The 22,071-nt window shown below is 38.9% G+C and overlaps 1 protein-coding gene across 1 annotated transcript; it reads right to left on the reverse strand.

The window, feature by feature from the left end:
• Positions 1 to 411: 411 nt before the first annotated feature.
• stk26 (serine/threonine protein kinase 26) lies at positions 412 to 20,980 on the reverse strand. Its single transcript, XM_079185021.1, has 13 exons — positions 20,736 to 20,980; positions 20,658 to 20,705; positions 10,923 to 10,991; positions 10,499 to 10,660; positions 9,966 to 10,022; positions 9,315 to 9,423; positions 9,005 to 9,162; positions 4,720 to 4,905; positions 3,512 to 3,654; positions 3,284 to 3,392; positions 3,102 to 3,164; positions 2,643 to 2,770; positions 412 to 2,393 (listed from the first exon to the last, which is right to left on the reverse strand). Exons 2-13 carry the CDS (start codon positions 20,676 to 20,678, stop codon positions 2,378 to 2,380), a joined length of 1,221 nt encoding a protein of 406 aa, XP_079041147.1. The 5' UTR covers positions 20,679 to 20,705; positions 20,736 to 20,980; the 3' UTR covers positions 412 to 2,377.
• Positions 20,981 to 22,071: the final 1,091 nt, after the last annotated feature.

Genomic DNA, 22,071 nt, shown 5'->3' on the forward strand with positions numbered 1-22,071 from the left:
CAAAAAGTGCATTTCTAAGATTAAACATATTTGTACGTGGGTCATTGGATAACTTTATGGTTGCTGTAGCTTGGTATGTTTGTTATTTTAAATGAATGGTTCTTGTGAATTCTGTAGGAAAATGTGAAGGTTTTTTTGGTTTAAAGCGCCAATAAAAGGAATAAACAAGGAAGGGAATTATGGTCATATTAATAGAATGCACCAAGACCTACAAATTGAATGAATCTGGTATGTTCTCTACCATTTATCATATCAATGTTGGGTATTTTCACCCAAGCAATCAGATAATATCTAATTGTTTAAACACAACAGAAAATCACATACAAGCAAAAAGGTCCATCGACTAGAACACATGAAAACTTTCATTCAGAAAAATCGCATTAAAGTAAAGAAAAAAACATTGGAAACAACTTGTTCCTCAATCAAACTTAAATATTTATTCATAAAACTCTAAGTCCCGCTACAAAAAAAAGAAAAGAAAAAAAAGAGTACACTTATGTAAATTTTACATCTTTCATTTTACATTTCCCCCCTCAACAAGCATTTTCACATCCCTTATGATATATAAAAAGACAAAAATATACAATGACCAAGTTTTATAGTGTCTTTGGTACAAACTATCAGTAATATCTTTGATTACAGCTCCCTTCATGCTCTTGAAAAAGGACCTGTGCTACTTTCCTAGGTATTAAAAACAATGTTACACATCAAGCATTTTGTTAAGAATCAACTTTCAGCTCTCAACAATGTTTTCCTAAACTCGATGCATATTGAAAGAGAGAACAATCATTTCATGAGCAAGTGGAAGACCTTTGTGTGGTTGTGTCCAACTTGCAGATCCTTGAAAATATTCCTTTTTCTTCCACTGAAATCTTATTCCAACCAGACACTTCTTGAACATCCCAGAATTTAATCTTAACCAACATTTACATCGAGACAAATTAAACCATTCATTTATGTTATTTCTTTAAGCTAACGGTTGTACAATGCTACCTGTTGTGTTACCAGACACAAGTAACTCCAGTGATTGTATTCAAACGGCAGCCGTTTTGAACATTTAGGTTGTCACTTTATCTTAACAAGCTTAATAAACTTGAGGATCTTCGACATCAAATAGTTTAATTTAGCTAGTTACTTTGGAAACAGCTTAACAACAGTTAGCTAGCAAGCTAGCTTACTTGTTAGCAAGCTACAAGCTGCCTAGCTAGCCTGGTAGCTTCCAAAAATGAGTCTGAAATTTGTCTGGATTTTTGTTAAATTGTTGCTTTTACAGTTTAAGAAACTTGAGCATTTTAAACATTTATATAGATACATTTGGCGAGTTACTTTAGAAAGTTAGCCAGCTACTTGTTAGCAAGCTACTAGCCAGCTGGTAGCTCTGATTAATGAGTCAAAAATGGGTCTGAATTCTTAAAATTTATTTGTTTTAATAGTTTTTTCACTGGGGAAATAAAAAGTTCAGATTCCTCAAGTCTGTTCACTTTTTGGGTAGGATTTTCACCTCGGATGTTCAAAACAATTACCATTTGAATCCATCAGTACAGTTAAAACGTGTTCCACTGGTGGGTCACATATTTAAAAGCATTTATGATTTCCATTGTTGTAAAACAAACTTTATAAGTTAAAATGACCAAATCTAACCCTGAAAACTTAAAGTTTCGTGGGACCTCAACTGGATGAGGGAACTGTAATTTAAAGCATTACTGAAGACAACAAAAAATATGTAATATTGGCATATAATCTGTCTCAAGTGCTACTGGACGAACATATAAACACCTACAAAGTCAAGACGAGTCGTGACAAAAAAAAACAAAACATACCACTGCTAATGGACGAGAACCCTCTTCTGTATATTTCTCCGTGTATTTTTCTGTGTACTGTGTACGATTAGAAAATGACTGACTGCATAAATAATCAAGGCACATGATGGTAATTTTAAGAATGTTTAAATTGGGGACTTAAATTTGCATTAAGTCTGACCCAAAAAAAAAAAAAAAGAGAAGTTCATGAATCTAAAAAGGGGAAACGAAAACCAAAAATCCAACTGACAACTTTTAAGATTGTTTTTTCAAAACTTTAGAGCAGTTGATTAAAAAAATTCAGCGAACTCGGGGGAGAAGAAAGGTCTTCAACCTGCAGCAGTGAATATATATATATTTATGTATTTATAATCTAGTGTATATATTACATTAGTAGTGTGTGTGTGTGTGTGTGTGTGTGTGTGAGATGCGTGTGTGTGTGTGTACAGCGAGGAGACATCGCACAGCAAATCTCCTCCGTTTTTCCAAAATGGTCCAGCAGCGTCACCGTACGGAGACACAGTCTCTCTTCACATAACGTTTACTTCCTTTTCCCCCCAAAAACATTTCCTAGTCCCTCAGTTGGTCGAGAATCTGAGGCCGAAATTGAGGAAGAGGAGGAGGAGGAGGAGGAGGAGGAGGAGGAGGAGGAAGAGGAGGAGGAGGAGGAGAGAAAGAATAAAAACATTTGGTAAATAAATGATGTTAAGATACAGACATATTGTTCTGAATTACACGCAAATAAAAGAATATGAAGACAAAATAAATTGATACAGATAAGTTAATGAAATGAGAAGAAAAAGTAACAAACAAAAAAAGGAAAGACGGACAAACTTGTGGTACCTGGCGATGATGTGTGTGACCATCCTGTCCGTGATGCCTGGACAGACCTCTTCAGCCAATCGGATGTTGCGTTCAAGCTCCTCGATGGCCAATCGCTGCTCAGAGTGCTCCTTGTGCTGCTGCTTCAACTACAAGAAGAAGAAACATCCATCATCAGTACCTCATTTTCTACAACACATTCAGACGTTATGGTTTAGTTTTGATACAATTTGTTGGAAAATAAATACGCATTTGATTTTTTGTTTGGTGCATTCTAATTTTAACCACAAGGTGGAGCCGTCATGTGTGAAGCACACAGAGGCAGCGAGACTACGCAGGTGATACTGATTTGATGACGCCTTGTTGTGTTTGGAAATGTGCTGTATTTTTATGGGCGTGTGTGTGTTTATAAGTGTTACTGTGTGTGTGTGTGTGTGTGTGTGTGTGTGTGTGTGTGTGTGTGTGTGTGTGTGTATTAACCTCAGTGAAGACAGGAGAGATGACTGTGGTCAGACTGGCAGATTTAGTCAGCTGGTCCTGACCCTGCACAGGTGAGGAAGAGGAGGAGGAAAAACAAGGTGAGTCCAAAATGTAAAATAGGACACTAGGACACACACACACAAACACACACACACACACACACACACAGACACACAACTGACCGTTCCATTGAGGACTTTCCCTTCCTTCGGTGCTTTCGGTGTCTTCGGCTTACGGACGACGGTGAAAGACCACTCAGGGGAGTCGCTGTTCTCCTTATTACTGGACTCACTAACACACACACACATAAATAAAACACACACTTAGCACTGCACCGTTGCACATGCAGACATGAATCAGCTCAGAGCTTCCTGCTTTAAAGGAATGGAAGTGAGGAGTAGCGAGATTACCCGTCTGAGTCGTCGGAGCTGCTGCCGCTGTGCCCCTCCTCCTTCCACCGCCTGTACCTGTCAATCAACTCGCTGAGGTAGGACGTCTTCTTACAGTGTTTGATGATGAACTTGTGTTTGAGGAGCTCTTTGGCTGTTGGACGCTGCAGAGAGAGAGAGAAACACAAAAAAAATCACTTTAGTGCGTTTCTTAGGGAGAGAAAGACGAAGAAAGAAAGAGTCTCGCTCTGTCTGATCTTAAGTTTCTTTTATGGTTCATTGTTTATGGAAGAGAGGCGCGTTCTGTCCACCAGGGGGCAGCGAAACGCAGCTACAACCTCACAGGAAAGGACACGAAAACACATTGATGTGACTCAAACTTCCTCACCTGAAATACAAAGAATTTAATTTCATTTACAGGATGACTAACAGCAGAACAATTGACAAAGAATAGTCAAACTAGATTGAAAAAAAAACAGGGAATCGTGAATAAAAACCATAAAAATAAAAAGGTTTATAGCTCAGAATCTCATTCCTTATACTTCCTGTATAATAACAAGATGTTGGTATTTGATATATTTAGTTATTTTTTCACTGACCAGTAATTGAAAACTGTAAAAGTGTGTTAAACCAGTACTGGAAGAAGTATTTAGATAATTTACCAAACTTTAAATTATAAAATGTATAAAATGAAACCGTACTTAAAGTATTTGCTCCATTGTGACGGATTATATTTGAAATTATTATTGTATTGATACTGAATCATTACGTTACTGTTATTGCTGCTCCAAATGGGCTTAACTACTTTATATACAGTTAGTCCAGTGGTTCCAAACATAGGGGTCGGGCCCCTCCAGAGGGTCCTGAGAGGATTAACGGGAGAGAAGAAGAAACTTCTGCTGTTTTCTCTCATCTCTCTTTATTTGGGACTCAAAAAGGTATTTATGTGAGAAACTTAGAGGTGAAATGTCTCTTTGGTGGAACTGAAACAGGACAAGGGGGCCCAAACTCAGCTGTAGTTTATTTTAAGAGCCCGTAAGGGGTTTAATATTTCAAAGATGTGACATAAAAATGCCCCTTAAAATGACACAAAACACATTTAAATTTGCTTGAAAAAGTGTCACAATAATGATTTAAAAAGGGGGAAAAGGTCCTTCTGAAGATCTAATAATGAAATGAAAATGCAGTGTGAATCCACTCTCATTGAGCAGTTTGTTTGTGCGTCTTACGAAGGTCGGGTCCTTGTTGAGGCACGCCTCGGTGAACTCCTTGAAGCTCTTGGAGAAATCTCCGCTCAGCGTCGGAGGAGGAGACTTGGGGATGTGGAACAGCACTCGCATGGGATGCATGTCCGAGTTCGGGGGTTCCCCTTTGGCGAGCTCGATGGCCGTGATGCCCAGCGACCAAATATCGGCCTGGAGAGACGGAACACACACACACACACACACACACACACAGTTACTACAGACAGCTGGCAATCAAACGCTGAATCTTTCGTGTGAAGATGAGTCATCTTCTCTAAAAGGTTGGAAGTGTTGTCTTTTCTTTTCCAACAGGGATTTTTGTTGACTAGGATTTCCTCAGAAGACCGAATCTATTTTTGAAAAACCTTCAACTGCCGTAAAGCGTCCACTTTGCTGTAAACTGCCGTTGCAAGTAAAAGACAGTTTTTGTGTTCTGTGAGCAACCGTTCAAAACCGAAAGATATTCAGTTTATAACAAAAGATTCAGTTTATAAAGATATAAGAACATGAGAAAAACACATTTGAGAAGCTGGAACCAGAAAAAAAATGTTTCCACATTTTGCCTGATGAATAATTAAAACACATTTTAAATACACAAATAGTTTTAGATACTATTTTGTTACAAGCTAAAGTTTATTGCGAATAAGTAGTGAAACAAACGCATGCAAACACACACACACACACACACACTCATGTAAACACACACACACACAGACCCTCAGACATTACACATGCACACAGGTTGAATGTCACATCGTTTCAACTTGCTCCAATGACCATGTGGCAGCCCAGGTAAGACACACACACACACACACACACACTAGTTCAGGGTCACATTACACCTGGATGCTCAGTCACTGTTTGACTGTTAACTCTGCCGGCTCCATTACTGTTACACACTGAACATATGGTCGTCTGTAGCAGGAGAACTGTTGTAAACCGCCAACTGTCGGAATCCGTCAATTAACGTAACAAACAACTGCCATAAAACGTAAACTGCCGTTAACCGCAAACTGCCGTAAACTTCCATAAGCAGTAAACTGCCGTAAACGGTAAACTACCATAGACCGCCAACTGCCGTAAACTTCCGCAGACAGTCAACTGCCGTAAACAGTAAACTGCCGTAAACTTCCATAAGCAGTAAACTACCATAGACCGCCAACTGCCGTAAACTTCCGCAGACCGTCAACTGCCGTAAACAGTAAACTGCCGTAAACTTCCATAAGCAGTAAACAGTAAAATACCATAGACCGCCAACTGCCGCAAACTTCTGCAGACCGTCAACTGCCGTAAACAGTAAACTGCCATAAATGGTAAATTGCCGTAAACAGCCAACTGCCACAGCAAACACAATATGTTCACGATTATGTTTGTTCAGTGTGACTGGGAGTGTTTCAATATTGATTGAAACAATGTGGTTGAAAAGTAGCAACGATACAACTTAAAAAAAATAAAAATAAAAAAAGGAAAAATAGAGCCGATAAAATGCAGTCAGTAACATTTACAATGTAGCTTTTTGACATTTTCAGGCACAAGGTACTTTTTACCGCTGCTGAAAACACACCAAAGAGCCACACTGTTGCTCTGGCTGGCATGTTCCTTCATTACCATGAACACACACTCGTTTATTTTGACTCACATTCACCGTCCTGCTGCTACAAATACTAGAGCACCAAATGTGGATTCATCCGCCGCTGAAAGTAGTCCCCAACAATTACAACATTTCCTCCTGTTTGTTTGATAAAAACTACAGTGACCAGGAGTTTTAGTAAATGACTGGGCCTGAGAGAAACTACACATTTGTGACAGGTTTTTAAAGATTTATAGTAGAGACGGACTAACAGTTGTTTTGGTCTTTTCATGGTATTTGTTGAAAATGTTTAAAATCCCAAAATTTCAAAAAATACAAAGTTATTTTTTCTTCTTTTTAAAAAAAACCAAATGATTAGGTCACATCTGTCGCTTACGTAACCGTTAGCGGTGTCTGCAAACTGTCTTTGGTGTTTCAACAAGTCACACTTTGTCCTCCTTCCCTTTACACAAGATTGAAACAACATCTTACATGCTCATTTAGGTATCGCGTCACTGCAATAAAAAGGGCAACAACTACAAAATAAAAGCAGGAATTGAAGCAAATACTTTTTCTTAATAAATCACCTTTTTATGCACATTTGTTTTCATTTTTGTCAAAAACTGTCAGTACATCTCTCAATAGCAAAGATAAATGAATTAGTTACTACAACCAATGAATAATAACAATTTAAGTTGTTTCTCCAGAAAAATTTGTTGTGGAGGGAATATATATATATATATATATATATATATATATATACATATACACACACACACACATACACAGTACCCATTAAAACACACAGACATGAATCAAACCACAGAGTACACACACCCTAATGGTATTACCGTATTTCCAAAACACGGCAAACCACAAACTTGTATTGACGTAAACAAAGAGAGCAGCGAGAGCCAGGAGACGTCACCTTGTTATGTCATTTCATGAAAAGACGTTTGTTTGCTTTGTCATTCGGTATCACGTCCAACTATTTAAAGCAGCCTTTTTACTTTTGTGCGCGTTTGAGAGCAGCAGGTGCAGCTATGAATGCTTTTCCTTTGAGACGAGGGAATCCCCTCCACAGCCAAAACATTGTGAGCGTGGATTTGGGAAAACTCTTTGAGGTTTAATTTTCAGGTTTGTACGTACACGTGATGCAAGTTACACAAAACATCAAATGACGGCTAAAAACTGTATTATCTCAGGAGTCCAGACTGCTCGACACTGTGGGAGTTTCCTATTAAGATGCAAATAAAACGCCGTGGAAACAATGCAAACGACCTCAAAGCCAGACACAACATCGAGCCCACGTGGCCGAGGTTGCCACAGCGACATGCAAAACAATGGCGAGCGGTGCGACGGCAACGGAGGACATAAAGCCATAAAGTGAAGCGTGAAGCCAGACGAGCCGTTTAACGACCGGAGGGAAGTTCGTTTGTGCCCGACGAGTGCGAATGCAGAAGTTTAACGCTAATGAACACACAAAGAAGAGCGCAAAAATAAACACGTTTCATCCTACTTTAATAAACTACATTTCAAAAAGGGAAATATAGTTATTATACACATGCGTCTCTCAGCTTTAGTTACTTTACACATTAATACAAAATAAAATCGACTAACGCATTAAGGAAGTAACAGTATCAATAAAAGATAAGACTTTATTGATCCTGATGGGAAATTCAAACGCTTCCCAGAAGGATATAAAGTAATTAAAATGAGCTCATTCTTAACAAGCTGCAGCATTAAAGTGATGAATAATTGATACTACATGTATGTAATACATATATTTATGTATGGTACTTTAAGTATATTGCGATTGTAAAAAAGGTTTGCACCTTTACTTTTACACAGTGGCATTACTACTTTTACTGAAAATGAAATAATATTATTTTATTAGTCCCACAGCAACTAAAACATCTGGGTGCTAACACACGAGAATACAGGTGTGCAATTTGCAAGTTGCAGCAATAAAAGACTTTATTACAAACGTAATTATAAATATAAATACATGATATTGTTGCTGCTGTTTAAATTCCTCCTGAAGGAATGTTTTTGTTTTCTTCTTCTTGTGAATGAAATTGGCTTTACCTGCATTCTGATGTGCAACCCCGTGATTTTATTTATGAATGGAGGCAATCTACAGCTGAATATAGTTATTTTGATTGTTAAAATATACATGTTGGCAATAAATAAACTGACTCAACTGCACTGACGCCAGTGGCAGATTTAACAACTGGTCCGTTACTTTACACAGAAGTGGACTATAAATAAATAACATACTGCTGCTGCTTCTTTCTATCACAACACATAATCATTTATGTAATATGTTTGTTTCTAATTATTACATTTATATGTTGTTTTGTAAGATCTTTGGAAGTAGCGCTACGTTACTACAGTCTGTAACAAGTTAGCTAGCTATGCTAACTTTAGCAGCTTACGTTAGCGCAGACAAACGCACCCTTTAATCCATTTATTTCACTTTTTTTTTGCAAAGACATAAATAAAGATGCAACCATAAAAAAGTCATAAAAAAACTATTTACAGTTGCTAAGCTATGATTGGACAATTAAGGTTTTAGGGGAGGAGTTTAGCAAAAAAAAAGAGAAACTAATGTATAGCAGCTAAAGGCAACTAAAACAAGTTGCAGCCTCCGGCAGCTTTAAGGTGCTGAAGACGGCGCGACGGCGACGGGTGTCTTACCTTGGAGTCGTAGGCGGACTGCTGGATGACCTCGGGCGCCATCCAGAACGGCGTTCCCACGAAGGTTTCCCTCTTGATCTGCGTGTCCGTCAGCTGACCGGCCACCCCGAAGTCCGCCAGCTTCACCTGGCCGTGCTCCGACAGCAGCACGTTGGCAGCTACCGACGGATCGACAACATCGTTACGACGAAGCTTTGGCTCAAAAACCAAGGCTCGTTTCACACAATAGCTCATTTTTGGCATGTTTTTTTACATATATTTTACTGTTTTACACTGGACGGACACCATTAAGGCAGAAGAATCTTTGTACCTTTGATGTCTCTGTGGATCTTCTTCTCAGAGTGCAGGTAGTCCAGACCCTTCAGGATCTCCTTCAGCATGGTGGCAATCTGGGACTCATCAAACGGACCCGCCCGAAGCTGCACACACACACACACACACACACACAAAACACTCACATGACATGCCGGAGGCTGCACGCAGGAACTTGAACACACCTTGTTCAGTTTAATTCAAAACAAGACTGGCAATTAGGCAACAAGCTGGCTACTAGCTAGCGTCGCTATATTGGTGTTTTCTTGATTTACTTTATTATTATCCTTTAATAACACATTGTTAATCATGCAGAGGGGACCTGTCGACTCTTTTGAGAGTAAAAACACACCAAAATAGCTGTTATTCAGATGAACTGATAAAGATTCACAATGTGTGTCGATGTAATAGTTACTTTAAATGATTTAAACGTCTTGACAGGTTTAAAGCTGCAGTTTTTGTTGGCAGGTCAATGATGTTCAGGGAAAGAATGCGGTGAGTATAAACCTATAAATTTCCAACATTCTTCCAGAATCACTGAAAAAGTTTCATCTTTTGAAAAGCAACAACCTTTAACGTGAGGATCACTTCTTCGCTTCGCTGTGTTTTATTTTCTTATTATTCGACTGAATTAGATCTTAAAACTCACCAAGTCGAGCGCTGAACCTCCACCCAGATACTCCATGATGATCCATAGTTTACTGCCCTGAAACAACAGACAAGGAGAAATAAATCAGAGATTATTAATTAATACAATCTCACTGCATATAAACTTCAAACCTTCACATATATCAGACTAAGTGTCCTTAACTTTGATTTAATGAGCAACGAGAGGATGCTGGAGACACTCGACACACTCCATCGGTGGAAAGTAACAAAGTACATTTACTCAAGTACAATGTTGAGTTACTTCTACTTTACTTGCCACTTAATACTACAACAATGGGAGGTGTTTGTATTTCATACATACGATTATTATACATCAGTGAGACTTTATTGATCATTAAAATCTGCAACATTAAAGTGATGAACACATTAATGAATCAATAACAGTAATAAAATGTTACTCTGCATGACCTTTGGTGCTTTAAGTATATTTTGGACTCCAATACTTTGACGACTTGTAGCAGAGTATTTCTACAGCATGGTAATACTACTTTTACAGGTATTAGTAGTATTTACCTTCAGGTAGGAGCCGAAGTACTTGGTGATGTACGGACTGTCGCACTGACTCAGGACGGTGATCTCCTGCTGGATGTCCTCGATCTCGTCCTCGGCCTCCTCCAGGTCTATCGTCTTTATGGCGACTACGCTCTGAGTACGGTTATCGATTCCTTTGAACACCTGCAGGAGGAGGAGGAGGAGGAGGAGGAGGAGGAGGAGGAGGAGGAGGAGGAGGAGGAGGAGGAGGAGAATGAAATCGAGAAGAGAAGCAGATGAACATAATATAGAAAACAATAGAGTAACAACTTTAACAATTATTCAGATAATATTCTAATATTAAATGTGAACTGTAACACACACACACACACACACACACACACACACACACACACACACACACACACACACACACACACACACACACACACACACACACACACACCTCTCCAAAAGATCCTTTTCCAATGCGATCCAATTTAGTGAACAACTCCTCCGGATCAATCTGAGAACTCTGAGAGGAGGAAGAGGAGAGGAGACGAGGAGAGATGAAGAGAGGAAACAAGGGGACAGGAGAGACACACAGAAATTGATTAATCCTGTTTATATTTTCACAATAATTCAATAATTTAAATAAATGTACATAAAGTTGATATAATATACACATATAGAATACATTATGTAGGATATTAATGAAAATAATATTTAATGACAGAAATCTGGGTAAAAATCTGAAGTATTTCTCGTGTAAAGTCCACAAAAATATAATTAAAGTTGTTTTGATCACTTTCCCAGCAACTTTGACTCTTATTCACACACACACACACACACACACACACACACACACACACACACACACACACACACACACACACACACACACACACACACACACACACACACACACACACACACACACACACACACACACAGCTTTGCAACACAACAGCCATGCTGTCACCACAGAGCCACACACACACACAAAACCTCATAAAAACACAGAAGGAAGCAGGCATGACAGTTAAAGATAACAGGAACTAAAGACACACAGACACACACACACACACACACAGACAGACACACACACAGACACACACAGCTTATCTCTGAAGGCTTTCCACTGACTTACATTCATTTCCTAAACTTTGTTGCTCTTAAACTCTTAAAAGGACGCGAGAGTTTACAGGAACAAACGTCGTTAATGTGAATCTCACGTTTCCTGCCTTTGAAATTAAAAACATCTTCCGTCACGTTTCAGCTCATCACGTCTGCTTTAAAGAGAAACGAGCAGAAGACGCTTCTACAGAGGAACCACCGAGAGGCTGTGATGTGATTTGTTCTGGCGCCAGAAGAAAATGTCACAAGATCACTGAAATGAAAAGGCTTCTTCCTCTGGGGAGCATGAATGAGTTTGGTTTCTGTGTGCACGACCGACACGGTTTGTTTTTACAAGCAAAGGAAAGTGAAAACGTTCACAGGAGTGATTGTTCGACATCAGAGCGCTTCAAGAGTTTAAAACCCTCTGAACCCCAAAACCCACCGGGGGGTCAAAAGCACGTTCAATTCAAACAATCGCCGTCCGCTGATTATTTGGAGTGTGTGGCTACAGGTTACATATTGCATCTTAAAACTGCAATATCAGTCCAACACACACACACACACACACACACACACAGACACACCTTTGCTCATAAAACTCAAGAATTGCTTGGATGAACATTTAATAAACACACCCACGTATGATATTCCTACGATGCTGGTTGAGTTTCCTCTCTCTCTGAACTAAAAAAAGAAACACACACACACACACACACACACACACACACACACACACGCGCGCGCACACACACACGCGCGCGCGCACACACACACGCGCGGTGACCACAACGTTGCCACACCCAGTCAGCAAACACAGCGGTTACTGTCTGCTGATACTTTTAGCTCATTGCAGAGAGACGGGGAAGCAAAGACGACAGACAGAGAGCAGAATAAAATAAACTCACAATGCAATGAGATGAAAAAGCACAGCAGCAGCTTTAATCATGACGTGTAACTGAAGAAAACGACCTTTAAATGTTGTTTAAATGTTCTAGTTTCACACAGATTTAGCTGAGATGCAACAGTTTGAACATAACTTAAAAAAATACATAAACTGTGTTAAAAACACTCAGCAGAACAACTCAAGGGTTGAAATAAAGTTTGAATGAATCTGTAAGTGATTGGTTGAGCGGTCAGAAGCATTAGTAGGGTTTTAACATAATACGGACAATTTAAAGAACAAGGTGTTCGTACCGTTCATTCGTGGCTTAATGTTTTCAGAATATATGGTCAGTATTTGGTCCTCATCTTTCACACATTACCACGAAGAAAATGTACCAAAAACATCCTTTACTTCGTCCTTTGTGTTCGTCATCCTGGGAAAATGTGACCGCACGCTGCTGTGATTCACCTCGAGGCAATAAGGAAGCTCAGTAATCGGCCGTTTAGATATCAATTATGATGTCACAATTTGATAAGCAGCGCCGGGGCTTCCCCAGCGGACCACGAACTCTCTCATCATAACGGCAATTATTAAACAAAGAAAACACATTATTTCTGGGTTGTAAGCACTAAAATAATGTTTTTTTAAGTTGTGTTTTTATATGAACATTTAGAGTCAAACAGACCATAAAGCAGGGGATGCTTTAGGGGCGGGGCTACTGTGATTGACAGGTCGCTACCACGGCTTTGTTTCGGTCTGGGAGTTGTCCGTTTTTGTCTTAAAACTTTCACAGTTTCCAGTTTATGAAAGTAAAATAAAAACATCTTGTTCAGCTGCACCCTCTCATGTCACTTCTGGTTGCAAAAAACCAAGATGGCGACGACCAAAAAGACAAACTCGAGGCTCCAAAACCGTGGTCCACTGACCGATGGGTGACGTGAATGGTGACAACGTCCACTTCTTGTACACATGTCTTTGTGTTTACCATGTTCACTACGTTAGCTGGTTAGCGTGCTAACTTTTGCTAACTAGCGCCAAACACAAAGTACAGCTGAGGCCGATGGGAATGTCATTAAAGTTTCTTTCAGTGAAAATTCTACATGGTTGCATTATATTTCTTATTCCAATTTATGTTCCCAAAATGCATCCTGAGAAGTGCTTTCATATTTATGCAATATTTACATTTATTTAATGCAACAAAATCAGCAAGACATGAAATGAATTGAGGGGTTTCTCAACAAAAGATGCCTCCAATATCAGGAACATTTGACTTGTGAAAGTATAAGGAGTATAAATACTGAAAGCCACAAAGATGAAATAACAGAAAGCTGAGCGGTTACTCTTTGACCTTTCTGTCTCGACAACAGAGACGGAAGTTAAACATTCAACACTCGCTGAATCATTACAACCCACTGCTGTTGTTTAGTAGATAAATTCTAAAAAAAAGACACCAAAAACACGCTTCTAGTCAATGATTCACTGCCGGTTTTATAATCAGTAAAACGACTGTTTGACACGCAGTCTGGGAATTTTAAATTTTCTAGCGTATCAGTTACAATAGTGTAGTTCAATGAGAATCACACAAACGCAAACAAACCTACTTTCCAGGTTTTAAAAAGCCGTTTGGCGTTAATGTTTAACCGAAGCCACGATGTCGAGAGAGGATATGGATCACGTTGCTCACTCTTGATAAAACCTTTACGCCGTAAATCTCTCAGAAAGTGTTTAAATATCCTGGAGGAGCAGCAGGAAGCTTGTTGCTGTGGTGGGTTTTCACTGTGCATCCATTAACCTGCACAAGCTGTTAGATAACTAACCAGCCAGCAGGACCACTGGCCACAAAACACAGCAACCGTGTTTTGACTTCTCTGTCAAGCCTAAAAAACATCCTAATTATTAGACAGAATACATGTATACAGTATGAATACTTCCTATAGGGAGAGAATAAGCGTAGAACGGACATTTTATATTGTCATATATTTTGGTCTGAAACAAAAAATAATTTCAATTTAGAGCGACACAAAACAGAGAAAATAAGCAAATCATCACATCTGAGGTGCCAATCTAAATATTTGGGCATTTTTGCCTGATGAATAATTGCATTTAACACAAAGCGGTTGCTAGTATTGCCTGTAAACGCTTTTTTTGTAGTTTTTTTTTTTTTTTTTTTGAGTTTTCAAATTTGACACCTGCAACAAGGATTCATTTATGTCACACATAATCCGGTTATTTGTTCAGCGTGTCGATTAATGTAAAAAGGTCCAATTTAGGTTAGTCTTCTCTATTTGGCTAATTTTCCAAACAATTTGAAGCCGCTGCTCATTCTCTGGAGGAATTCATTTAAACTTTTGCTTCAGCTTATAAAGTCTCAGAGACACACTTTACATCATATTAGCCTGAATTTAAATGCAGACAGAAGATTTAAATATTGACGAAGGTTAAATGGCGAGAAGGGAAACAGCGGCGATAGAAGTCAGCTTCAGGTTGAAGCTACAAAGACAGAAAGAGAAGCAGCGTTTTAGAGGTCAGTGAAGGGAACATGCAAACATTCAGCTGCATTCAGGAAAACTTGGACGCGACTGTGGAAACTCTGTGTGCGATTAAGAGAGAGAGAGAGAGAGAGCGAGAGAGAGGGTGAGAGATCCATGTTTTTACTAACAAGTGGTGTCCAAATATCCAACCAAAAAGGGGTTCAAAGGTCACAGCTGCTGGAGGAGGAAGTACAAACACAGCATTCTCAAAAATGACCTTTGCAGAGTCGCATCATGTGAACATCTCACCGCTCTTCAAACATTTCCTGTTTCGGTTCAAGTCGACAAACATGACATGATCCGTTGAGTCATTCAACAGGAGAGCTCTTAAAGACACATCAACGCCTTTTGTTTTAATTGATGCGTTACAAAAACTTCCACTTGTGTTTTTTTTCTTTTTTAAGATTCATGTCATTATAACTAAAGACATGTTTGAGTTCCCTCTACTTCTAGCCATGATTGTGATGTTTCCATAGAGGTGCAGGACTTTATACTGCAGAGCAAATCAAGGCCAAAGAGAGAAAACTGTAGTAAACAAACGGTAAACAATGACCGTTGCAATGCACCGAACACAAGAATGCACCGATCAATCGGCCACCAGAGGAAACCGGCTTGCCGTCAGCTGATCAGTCTCAAAAATGTTTTTTTGCCCGTCGCATGTAAACACATGCCGCATGGTAGTTTTATGTCGGCACACAGCGGCACAGACAGTAAAGTATCGCACACACACGCGTCGTCAATGTGGTTGTTCTTCAATGTGAGTGACGAAGACGTAAAAACTCACAATTTGTCCAAAAACAAAAAGCCGTGGAGGAACAACCTTAAAAACAAGGTTTAGACAACAAGAAGGTTCTGTAACTTTGACTAATCCATTTTCTCCAAAACTGTGGAAATGTGTTATTATAAACATAATTGAATTTCAATTTTCCGTGAAAGAAAAGTTACAAAAACCTCTGTGTATGCTGCAAATTATAGTTTCTAGAAATAAAGAAATTGGCAAAAATCTGAAAAATCTGAGTCAACATTTTTTTTAAATGTAATCAGCTACAAAACAAAAGCACCAAATTATTAATTTATTATCCCATAAGTAGAAGAAATACAGCAATAGCACAATAAAGAAGCTGGAACTAGGATGTGTGTTTGGTAGTTGTGCTTGAAAAAAGGGAAATTCAGTATCAAAATGTTTGCTGATTAACTTTCTTTGGAGACGAATCAACTAATCGTTTCAGCTGAAATGTGAACTAAAATTAAATCAGTGTCTTAAATCATTTAATTAGCATTATGATGACGTGATCGTGAGTGAAACTGGCGACTTTGACTCAATCGGACTCGACAGATGTGTGACGCGACATGTTGTTGAAACTCTGTCCAACAAAAAGGAGCCTCTGGTGAAGGAAAATGTAAACAAACCAGAATATATAAAAAGAACTATGATTCAGACCACAGAAAGACTGACTCACCACCCGAAGCCAAAACCAAAGAAGCAGCTGATTATTTCTCACCCAGGAAACACAACAGAAGTCTCTTTTAAGTGTCAAGTCTGGTGGAGCCGGTGATTATGTCATGAAAGAGAAGAAGAAGAAAAAGGACACTCCCAGTCTCTGTCGACACACCTGCAGACGGCTTCCATGCAATGTCTGGAAACAACCTGCCAGCGCTGCACCTGTTCACGTCAGAGCGGCAGACTGATTTACTACGGGAACTTTTGACACCAGATGTCAGGAAAGCTTCAGCTGAAACTAAAAAAAAAAAAGTATGCCCTGCAGGAGTCACAGTTCATCGGGGAAACAGGACGACGTCTCTTTTTACCTTTCTTCTTTTTCTTTGCTCTACTGAAGATCTCTTTTTCAAGTAAGGAGTACTCTAAACCTTTCAAACCGTTTCCCTTCATGAAAATTGTAACATTTTGGCCGCCTAAAAAGTTTTAAATATTCAGAGTTCGGTTGTCCTTAGTGCCACCCTTTTATGTCACTTCGGTTTTAAAAAACCAAGATGGCGACGGCCAAAATGCCAAACTCAAGGCTTCAAAATCAACAAACCACTGGGTTTGAATTTACAAAAAAAACATGAATTAAGGTTATTACTTATAGACAGTTTCTGCAGGTTGTGCAACTCCAACAGAATAAAATATTGAGTATCTGCGGATACGCAATATTAAAAAAAGGACTTATTTTGGAACCAGGGTCAAAAGACTTGATCAGGACATTCCTAATCTTCTTAATTGACTCATTATCTTTTCTCTGTCAGAGAGGAAATAGCTGACTAAAAATGGCATTCAGACCATCACGGGACAATAAAACAATTAGATAAGCACCAATAAAAACATGTTCACATGTGCCTGATGATGTGGAGTCATTTCTGAGGATTTCCCATAAGCGGCCAGGACATCGTGAACCAATTAAGCAATAAAAGTCTAATTTAAAGGTGTCAGATCAGCTGTAGATGACACAGAGTCATCAAGTACAGATAAACATAATAGATTTCACTTATAAACAGAAGGAACTTAACAGCATCATAATTTAACTGAACGGAACCTTCGTTTGTTAGCCGTTAGCGATGCTGCTAAAGTTACCAGCTTCTCCTGTTAATTGATCAAAAAGAAGAGATCGTCATTTATGTTTTTCTAGTCGCCGGTCTCTGATAATGTCACACTGTGAACAACAATTTGAAATTGATAGGAGAGCTATTAACGTTGGCAGCACCGCTAACGGCTAACGAACGAAGGATCCGTTTGGTTACATTTTGATGCCTTCAGGCTCTGTTCGGTCAAAACGAATATTCGGAGAACGTAAATTGAAAGCTTTACCATGATGTGTTCAAATGTAATCTTGTACAATTTCACAGCAGCACAGTGTCATCCATTGATAAGAAAAATAAAAAAGTGAGGCGTCTTTTGAACCGCAAGGAAACTTGAGTATTTCCATGTTATGCTACTTTTTCTCTACAAAATGATCGGGGAAATATTGTGCTTTTTACTCAACCATATTTATCTATATTATTAAAGGTTAAGCTACCCAGCAGTAAGTCCAATATCCACTCTTCTTTTAGCCCTTATTTTTGGCCTTTTAAGATATAAAAACATCTAGTTTCTTCAGCTGATAAGTGCTCCACTATGTTCGCCAGCTAGTTGCTAACTTTGTCTGTAAAATTGCAAACCGTTAAACCAAAACAATGAGCTGAAAGACGCTGAAGCACTCTGTAAAGCAAAGGGATATTGTATGTAGTCAGTTAATCCCTTGTTAATAAGAAGATATATAGAGATTATAGCAGCTTTAAATTACCAGAAGAAGGGATTAAGTTTTCAAATGTACAAGGTTACTTGTACAACGGGGCTTTGCAACGAAATACAGTTTGTAGTCACATTTTGGTACTTCAGAAAAACACAAGGAAACTTAGTTAGCCTGAGGAAAGAAGCTACTCTGTAGTCTGGTGGTACAGCAGCTGATACGTCTGTATCTCTTTCCAGACGGCAGCAGGGTTTAAACAGGCCGTGGCTGGGTGCATACTGTCTTTAAATATCCATTGGGCTCTTCGCAGGCGCCCCTCGTCACCAATATCACTTGGTAGACGCGTACCAGTGATGTTTCAATCACCGACTGTGAAGACAGTTTGTATCGTTTCCAGTCAGGAAAGATTACAGTACTTGCTTCTGTACTTAGAGTGCAACTTTAGGAGTATTACGGGGATATATTTACACCATAATGTTACTATAAAGTCCGCTTGTAGTACTAAAGTCACATTTGAAGTAACTTCAGGAGTATTACGGAGACATCTTTAGAGATAATAGCGTCATAATGTCACTAAAAACTCATTTGGAGACTCCGTCGGTGCTCGGGCCCTCACTAAAAAATAAACATTAAACTGTCACCATTAGTCAGCATTACACAACACTTCCCACAAGGCACCATCGGTCTTCTTGGCAGGTAAAAACAGACTTATGTATATATATTCCTGTCAGCCTCGGCGCTGCAGCAGCTGCTTCCGTGGTGTCAGGTGTGTGTATGTGTGTGTGTATTTAACAAGCCTTTGACACCATTACCGCCACGCCCACCTGGGGCGAACAGAGCCGGCAGAGCGAGTGCACCGACAGCCAGTCCCACAGGTAGACACACCTGAGAGCCGGCCAAACAGGAGGCCGAATGGAGGCTTATAACTCACCCTGCACACCTTGTCGAGGAGACGGAAACTACCGATTCACCTTCACTACGCAACAACAAGTGTGACCCTAGAATAAACGTTAAGTCTCATCACACAAATCCAATGTCAAACCAACGATCTAATGAAAGATTTTAGTCTATTACGAGGAACAATATAGGTCAGTAAAGGAGTATCACACAGTATTGTCTGAGGGCAGGTCTAATTATAACTCTTATAAAAGCAGATAAAGATACCGAGCCATAAATACGCCTAAAATAAGCTCTCAGACACAATGAGTCACTGTGGGAATATTACAGGGATAAAATCACACTCAAGAGCCATTTTACAATAAGACAACGACCCAAAAGTGCCAAAAGAAGTCACTACGATGTCAGTATGGGGTTCCACAGACACATAAAGGAATATTTTAAGAGATGTAAACACCATAAAGTCAGTGTGAACTCAACATGCAGCACGAAAGTCACAGAATGGAGTGTAAAAACAAAAAGGATTGTACTCGTACAGAGCTTTTCTAGTCTTCAAACCAGTCAAAGCGCTTTAACACTACACGTCACCGTCCACCCATTAACACCCATTCATTCACCGATGACAGAAACCAGTCACTAGGAATATTTTAGAGACTTCTAAAGAGATATGAATGAACACAGGAAAGTCGCTAAAACGTCAGTACGGACGACCGAAACCACATAAGTCACTATTTGAATACTAAAGGGACATCTAACAGGGCTAAACACTACTGGGTCACTATGACTATAAAGACATTTTAAGAGCTATTAACACCACAATGACACTAACAACTAAATGTAGAGTACTAAACTTATGTTTGAAGTAACTTTAGGAGTATTGCTACACCTTACTGTCACTATAAACTCAGTTTAGAGTACTAAAAACACATTAGAAGCAACTTTAGGAGTATTACTGAGACATCTTTAGCAATATTTACACCGTAATGTCACTATAAACTCAGTTTAGAGTACTAAAGTCACATCTGAAGTAACTTTAGGGGTATTAGTATACGATAATGTCACTATAAACTCAGTTTAGAGTACTAAAGTGACGTTTGGAGTACCTCAGGAGTATTCCAGAGACATCTTTAGAGATATCTACACCATAAGAGTCACTAAATACTCAGTTTAGAGTAATAAAGTCACGTTTGGAGTAACTTTAGGAGTATTAGTACACCATAAACTCGGTGTGGAGCGCCACATGTTACATAAGGAGCTTCTTAAACAACACCACGGTGACTTTTCTTCAGTCTGGAGACAGAGAACCGTTCGCTCGAGCTCACCAACGTCCTTTGAGTTCAGTTCAAACATCACACAGAAACACGACACAAATGTATCTAAATGTATCGGAAACGGCCTGTAGTTGCACAATTACACCCCCCCCCCTCCCTCCCTCCCTCCCTCCACTTCATGATAAACTGGTTCAGTTCGCTCCCAACGACGACAGAAACAGACCCAACAACCTTTACGAACTAATCCACCACCGAGTGCACCTTTCTGCTCACCTGCATACCAGGAACTTCCATGGTTTACTCCTCCAGGTGTGAGTTGTTTTCTTCTTCTTCTTCTTCTTCTTCTTCTTCTTCTTCTTCTTCTTCTTCTTCTTCTTCTTCCCCTTCTTCTTCTTCTTCTCTTGATTCCTGCTTTCCTTCTACCTCCTCCTCCTCGAGAGAACGAAATAAACTCCAAAAAGAAATTCGGTTTAACTTCGACGAAGAAAGTTGGAAGAGCCGTATCCGATAAGAAGAAAAACAGGGCGGTGTGGTTTTGCAGTAGAAAAAAAAAAGAGAAATGAACAAACTAGAAAACACGACCTGTTGAGAGTCTCTGCAGCAGCAACACAGAAAGAAGTGTTGAGCAAAACGAGGAGGATGACGAGGGGTTACTGCCTACTTCAGGGGAGGAGCCACAGAGTAGTAAATGACAGTGTTTACACATGAGGAAGTCTACTGACACCTCGTGTTTATATACTGGCAGCACTTGAAGGGGAAAAAATAATTCATATATATTAAATATATTATATATATATTAAATACATTATATATAATATTATATATGTATTATATATATATTAAATATTATTTTTAACAAAATAGAACAGTCCCTGACATGAGCCCTCAAAAAACAAGGGACAAGATAAAATAGCAATAAATATAGTAATAATACTTTAGCAAGTAGTGAATACATATCTAAATATATAAACACCTAAACATACATGCATATACAGTATACATACATACAAATATACATACACACATACATACATGTACACAAAAATAATATTCATAAGAAGGAGAAACAAAATATTATAAATATATATTAGTATATTAGTATTATATTTAGTGTATTCTAATAATTGAATCGATCATTTTGCATGTGATGTCTTAAACAATGAAAGAGTCTTTAGTAGTTGTGAAGAGTGAGACAATGTCACTGAGACATCGGTGTGAGTGGTTATTGCACAAATTGTTTGCAGTTGTACTTCCTCTTTTGCACACACGTGCCAAAAATCATGTGCAATTTACTGGAACGAATGAGGAATTAAAATCAGTTGTGAACAAAATAAATGTTCAGAGATTTGGACTCATTGTTTCGGAAGAAAACAATGCTCATCGAAGAATTAAACTGATGCGAATGAGAAAAAAAATGTAAGAATACATTTTTATTTCCTACGGTCCTGGAAGGCAGCATTATGGTATATATACTTAATATATCATATTTAGTGGACGAGAATATATATAAAGACAAGCTGAGGTGGAACGAGCAGATTTGCTGTTGTTTTATGAAATTGAAAACTCAATATTTTTGAGTTTTGGGGCTTTTTGTTGGACAACAAAAGGATTCAAGGAGTTATTATTGTCAATATTGGATTGTTGCACAAGTAAATGTAGTTGTAGCCCCCTCAATCCAACACACACA

This window comes from Pholis gunnellus, assembly GCF_910591455.1.
Source record: "Pholis gunnellus genome assembly, chromosome: 23".
Classification (NCBI taxonomy): Eukaryota; Metazoa; Chordata; class Actinopteri; order Perciformes; family Pholidae; genus Pholis; species Pholis gunnellus.